Source organism: Dryas octopetala, chromosome 7, assembly GCF_963921425.1.
Source record: "Dryas octopetala chromosome 7, drDryOcto1.1, whole genome shotgun sequence".
NCBI classification, from domain to species: Eukaryota; Viridiplantae; Streptophyta; class Magnoliopsida; order Rosales; family Rosaceae; genus Dryas; species Dryas octopetala.
In genome coordinates, this window is record NC_141372.1 from 874415 (window position 1) to 879684 (window position 5270).

The 5270-nt window shown below is 40.5% G+C and overlaps 1 protein-coding gene across 1 annotated transcript; it reads right to left on the bottom strand.

The window, feature by feature from the left end:
• Positions 1–3969: 3969 nt before the first annotated feature.
• LOC147278120 (SAUR-like auxin-responsive protein family) lies at positions 3970–4938 on the bottom strand. The gene has a single exon (XM_086251966.1). It carries the CDS (start codon positions 4853–4855, stop codon positions 4400–4402), a length of 456 nt encoding a protein of 151 aa, XP_086108092.1. The 5' UTR covers positions 4856–4938; the 3' UTR covers positions 3970–4399.
• Between the last annotated feature and the right edge of the window lie 332 nt (positions 4939–5270).

The window sequence follows — 5270 nt, forward strand, 5'->3', positions numbered from 1 at the left end:
AGAAGAGTATGTGGCCTTCTTTGAAACTTGTGACACGACTGCATATGATAAGATTGTGTATTATAAAATATGGACAAGATAGGTCATGATAAGACATGACTATAAAATAGTCTTGTTTCATGTTTGGTGCAACACAAGATTGAATTGGAATGGACTATAAGTAAAATTTTATTATTTTATTTAAAATATATTTTAATTTTTATACTATGCAATATTAAAATTTAAATTTTTTCAAATATTTATATATTTATAATCCAAAATAATGTATTAACTACAACCACTCAGAAATTAAAATAAAAAAATGTGGTCCAATTTGAACGATCATGATGAGCCTATCTCTTGATGGTCCATGTAAAAAGCAACATATAAAAGTAGTTTTCCTTTTGTCATTTATTTGCCTCCAATCAAAATCAGCTAAACATATCAAACAAAGAGATTTGACCAGCAATTGGAAAGCAGTCTGCTCTTGTCCCGTCGAGAGTCGAGACACCCACTTATCAGCTTTGGGTCAGCAATTCTCAACTATTCTGGATTTCTATCCTATGCGCGAGTCTAGTCCTTAATTCATTTAAGCTGGGCTCGGTCGGCCCACCGCTAAAACCGTTTTACAACTGAAAATTGCAGCAACCACTTCAACAATGGACTGCTCCGACAATGGACCATTTCGACGGTATCGGTATGCCTACTGAACCAAAGGTGGCGGCAACGGTCTGAGGATACTGAACCCGTCGATGTAACCGAACCGACCGACACTTCTTCTTCTCCTCCTCTTCTTCTTCTTCTTATTCGTTTCTTCTTTTCTTCTTCTTCTTCTTATGATCTTCTCCTCGTGAGCATCCAGAAGGTGGACGGGGAACTCTGGATTGGCAGCGAAGAAGCTCCGGGAGTGGGTGCTAGTGTGCGACGATGGCACTTGGGAGCTACGCGTGTTGGTGTCTCCCAAGCGAAACTCCTGGGCTGAGTGGTCGGACCAGCGCCTTGCAGAGAGAGAGAGAGGGTGACTGGTTGGAGTTACAGTGGCCGTTGGAGTTGGAGTTGCAGTAGCTAAGTGATTGGTTGAAGTTGGAGTTTCAGAGAGAGAGAGGGTGAAGTCTCAGCCACCAAAACCGATCACACCGACCTGAAAATACCGCATCTGAAGCCGTTGGTAACCGACCTTGTTGGTAGCAGCTGCAGTTGCCAAGTTTGCCATTTCGTGGGGTGCGGTTTGGTTGTCGGTCGTGGGGTGGCGGTTCAATTACCAAAACCGACCCAACCCTAATTTAAGTACACCAAATACATGCCAAGGGACAGTGGTCCCTTTTAATTGATTTGGTCTGTCCTATCCGGCCCACAAAAGAAGGCCTGTATGTTGAGGACATAGCCCAGTCACTCCAACTGGAAATATGTAGCCTAGTTTGAAGCCCAACATTGTAAAGTGAAACATGGTGTTATAACAACATGCAAATTCGTTTTGGGTCCAGCTGTTGACCTCCAAGATACTGGGCCTTTATAATACTGAGCCGAGCTGTTATTTAATAGGTAAACGCAAGCCCAATGTAAAATCTTGGATTAACTATACGAGTAGCCCATTTACAAAGACAAAATTGGAAAAATAGAAAAAAAAAAAAAAAAAAAAACAATAATTTCTGGTCGGTCCAGGTGGTCATTTACATATATGAGCATGTCCCTAGGCTTAGGCAATAAAAATACCTTTCAGTGATCCCCAGCACAAACCCCAAAAATAGTGGAACCTCTTTTTATACGAGTGGAATACTCCAAAGAGTCAGAGATTGGTCCCTGAGCCTTATCATCAAACCGTCCAAATATTTTAGAATTGAAAGAAAGCGAGGCCACCCTGCCTAATCTCATCACAATCCCAGTACTGATTAGATTTGGACCCTCTTTCCCTATACTCGGAATCCTGGACTTTGATTCATCCACCAATGAAAAATCAAGCCTCAACATTTACATGATGAGATTTTGTTTTGTATTTTTGTTTTTAAGACTCAAAAGGTTGTGGAGAAAGCGATGTTGGCAACTACCACTTTCTCTATTGCTTTGAGTTCAGTATATATGATTCCTCCTGAACCATCCCTTTCTGTGGTACGTTTAGATATACTTGGACTGAAAAAGCTTGGCTTGAGGCCCAATTGAGAGACTCATAGAGGCATGCATATTGCATAAAAAGCATGTACTGGTTATTGATTTGGACACCCATTTTCCCAAGCATTTTCCCATCAACAATATATTGAACTATTGAAGATCAAGTTTCACGTGGGTTGTGTTCAAAGTGTTTCAATTCTTTTTGTAGTATCGATCATGTCATTTTCCAACATAGATTGTACTCGGTGGCACGGTACTGTACATGTGTAAATTCAACGTGGACGCACTCAGAATTTATGTGATGTTGCTCATATGCATAGCACATTATGCAGCTTCCATAATCCCTCAAATAATTAGTCTATTCTCAAACATGCATGTCCACCATTGACTCCATGTATAATTGGAAATTGGAATATCCTCTTCCAAACTGGAGAGCACTCTGACCAAGTTTGGGACTTGTAAGAACTAAAAGATAATTATTAGAGCTTTGACCCAAAAGAAAATAACTAGAAAACCATCCAAGCCACTCATGAATGTTGGGTTCTTGGAATCTTGGCCATTGGTTTATAATGGAGTTGGGGTTTTTTTTAAAATTAGGGAGAGGGATCAAATAGGGTGCAGCGATAGTTTTACAGCCCTTCACCCCAACAATTGCAATATAATTAGGTATTATATGTTTATAATTCTAAACAGCCAAATAGCCTGAAGATAATAAGAATGATGGGCCCATTAATTTTTGAGTATAAGAGCTTGTACAGTAAAGGAAGGAACGGAAGGTACATAACTTAATTATGTCACAGGTTCATAATAAGGATAATATTCTATGATTGATTGATCATTTATGACTTCCCCTCTCACTCTGCCTTGGCCCATCAAAAAGTTGTTGCCTTTCCTACCAGCTGAATTATGAATGTCTTGGAACGTACATTACTACAAAACTATGTTCAGGATTATGACGAGTTTATTTTCGTCCACCACAAAATAGTTGATTGATGGTCAGAATTATCATCATCATGAATGGATTGTATCTTATCATCATGTGTGTCATTTATTTATGATAATGATGATGATGATAATGCTTACTATAATAAGCAAACATGAATCATAATTATGATTGCATGTAAAGTAGTAGTTTACGGTGATTCTACCATTTCAATCCAAGCATACAATTCCATTTAAATTTAGATTTGATCCTATTTAGCTACCGAAAAAAAAAAAAAAAAAAACTTGATCTTAGACATGACATGCTCTTTCAATCATGTTCAATTCTTAATCATGGCCGTTCAATTTTCAAGTGAGGGCTGCCCACATTTATTGACCATTGATGACTTGCATCAGCTTTTGTGCATCAAGTTTTTTGGTGACATAAATTGAATAATCCGTCAGAATGTCAGATCATCCTCACCGTTGATCATATCATTGGTGCTGGAATGTGATACGACAGTGACATAAAAATTTTACCCGCAGAAATATAGATCAAAGTCAATTTTTTGTAGGGTTAAAAAGACAAAATCGAACAGGAGAAACAAAGAAAATGGGGAGACTCTGGCTCTGCCTTCACGTGGTTTGGTGCCATTATAACTCCCACAACGGCCACCATGATTGAAATCATATTATAAAACTAAAGCATCACAAGGTACTACTGTACTACTAAAAATATTGTACCTATTAGTTGTCAAAGACGGTATTATAACCATAATTATGAACAATCCTGCTGGAATTCCTCTACAATTTTTCATTAATTAATCAATAAATCACAGAATTTACAGGAAAATGAAAAAAAAGAGACCCACTAATTTTTTTGTTCATCGATATTTTTCCCTCAGCTGCTCAATTTCAGCTTCAGCTTCAAAACAAATGTCTCGAACATTGCCTCCACTCCGATTCGAACCCGGGACGACTCGGTGGATCACTCCCCCACCATTTGCCATCTCCATAGCATTCTTCGGAGTTTCATATATTCATACTCAGTGGTCACTCGCCTCAGTAACTCACTACCCATTGCCCAATAATCACATAATTTTCAAAGGGAAAAAAAATAAAAAGAAGGGAAAAGTACAAACCCCCATTAATTTAGAACACACCCCTGACCGAGTCCAACTGGGTTAACTCAGCCGATCCAATTTTGGACTTGCACTCGATCACTCTGTATCTACTCTGTTCAATTTCCTATGAGGGCTTCCCTCGTGCGAGATAACTCGGACTGAGTCACACCCGGGTCAGAACCGAAGCGCTTTTGTATAATCTTGTTTATTTTCAGAAACCAAAAAAACACCAACCAAATCGATGATCGATCAGCTGGTTATCTTTTCGATTACCAAATGGTTTTCTCGGAGAACCCACGAAGCAGCGGTCGAGAATCGGCCCAGAAATCGAGGTTACTTCTGATGCCCACGTGGCAGTATCTCTGGAAGTCGTCCAGACTGACGAACCGGGCCGACCCACCCGACTCGGAGCGGGAGATAAACCGGAGCACCTCTTCAAAGAGAGACTCGTCGCACGGGATCGCCAGTGGGCCTGAGCTGTTGGTGAAGCCGTACTCCTCTTCCGCTTGCACAAGCAGCTTCTTGAAGACGGGGTGGTTCAGGTACGACGCGCGCACCACAAATCTGGTGCAGCTGGTGCCGACGCAGACGGCCACGTGTCCCGCTGGAACATCGGACGGTATGCGGTTGGTCGACATGCGGGCCTTGTTGCGCCAGCGCCGCAGCATTTGGCGAAGCCTTACAATGTGGCGGATCTTGCTGCATTTTCCGAGTCCGGCTGACATTTTCCTGGGAAAGTGACGGAAAATGCACGCTTCGCTCTGTTTGGGTTTTGGGTTTTCGGGCTTCTTCTTTGTTTTTTGTTAAGACTCAAATTTTAGTGAATATTTTGGGGGTTCGAGCTCTTGGGAGGGAGGGGACTTTTATAGAGATGAGGGTTGGTATATGCCCTTGCTTTTCGAGATAATTACGTGCTACTGTCTGCTATTTTTGCACCATTTTTGAAGGGCACTGATTTGCTGATTGTAAGTATATTTACGTCGTTGTTGGGTGATAGACACAGATGGTGTACCATAGCAATGTTCAAAAGTTGACGTGGAATTCTGATTATATTCTTAACAAGATTTCCATGATATAATGTGATCTTTCAACGAAGACTGTGAACTTAAATTAGTATCATATCCAACATTCACATTGTAA

Coding starts and splice junctions, on each gene's coding strand:
- LOC147278120 (XM_086251966.1), bottom strand. CDS start 4,855: ATGTCAGCCGGACTCGGAAAATGCAGCAAGATCCGCCACATTGTAAGG.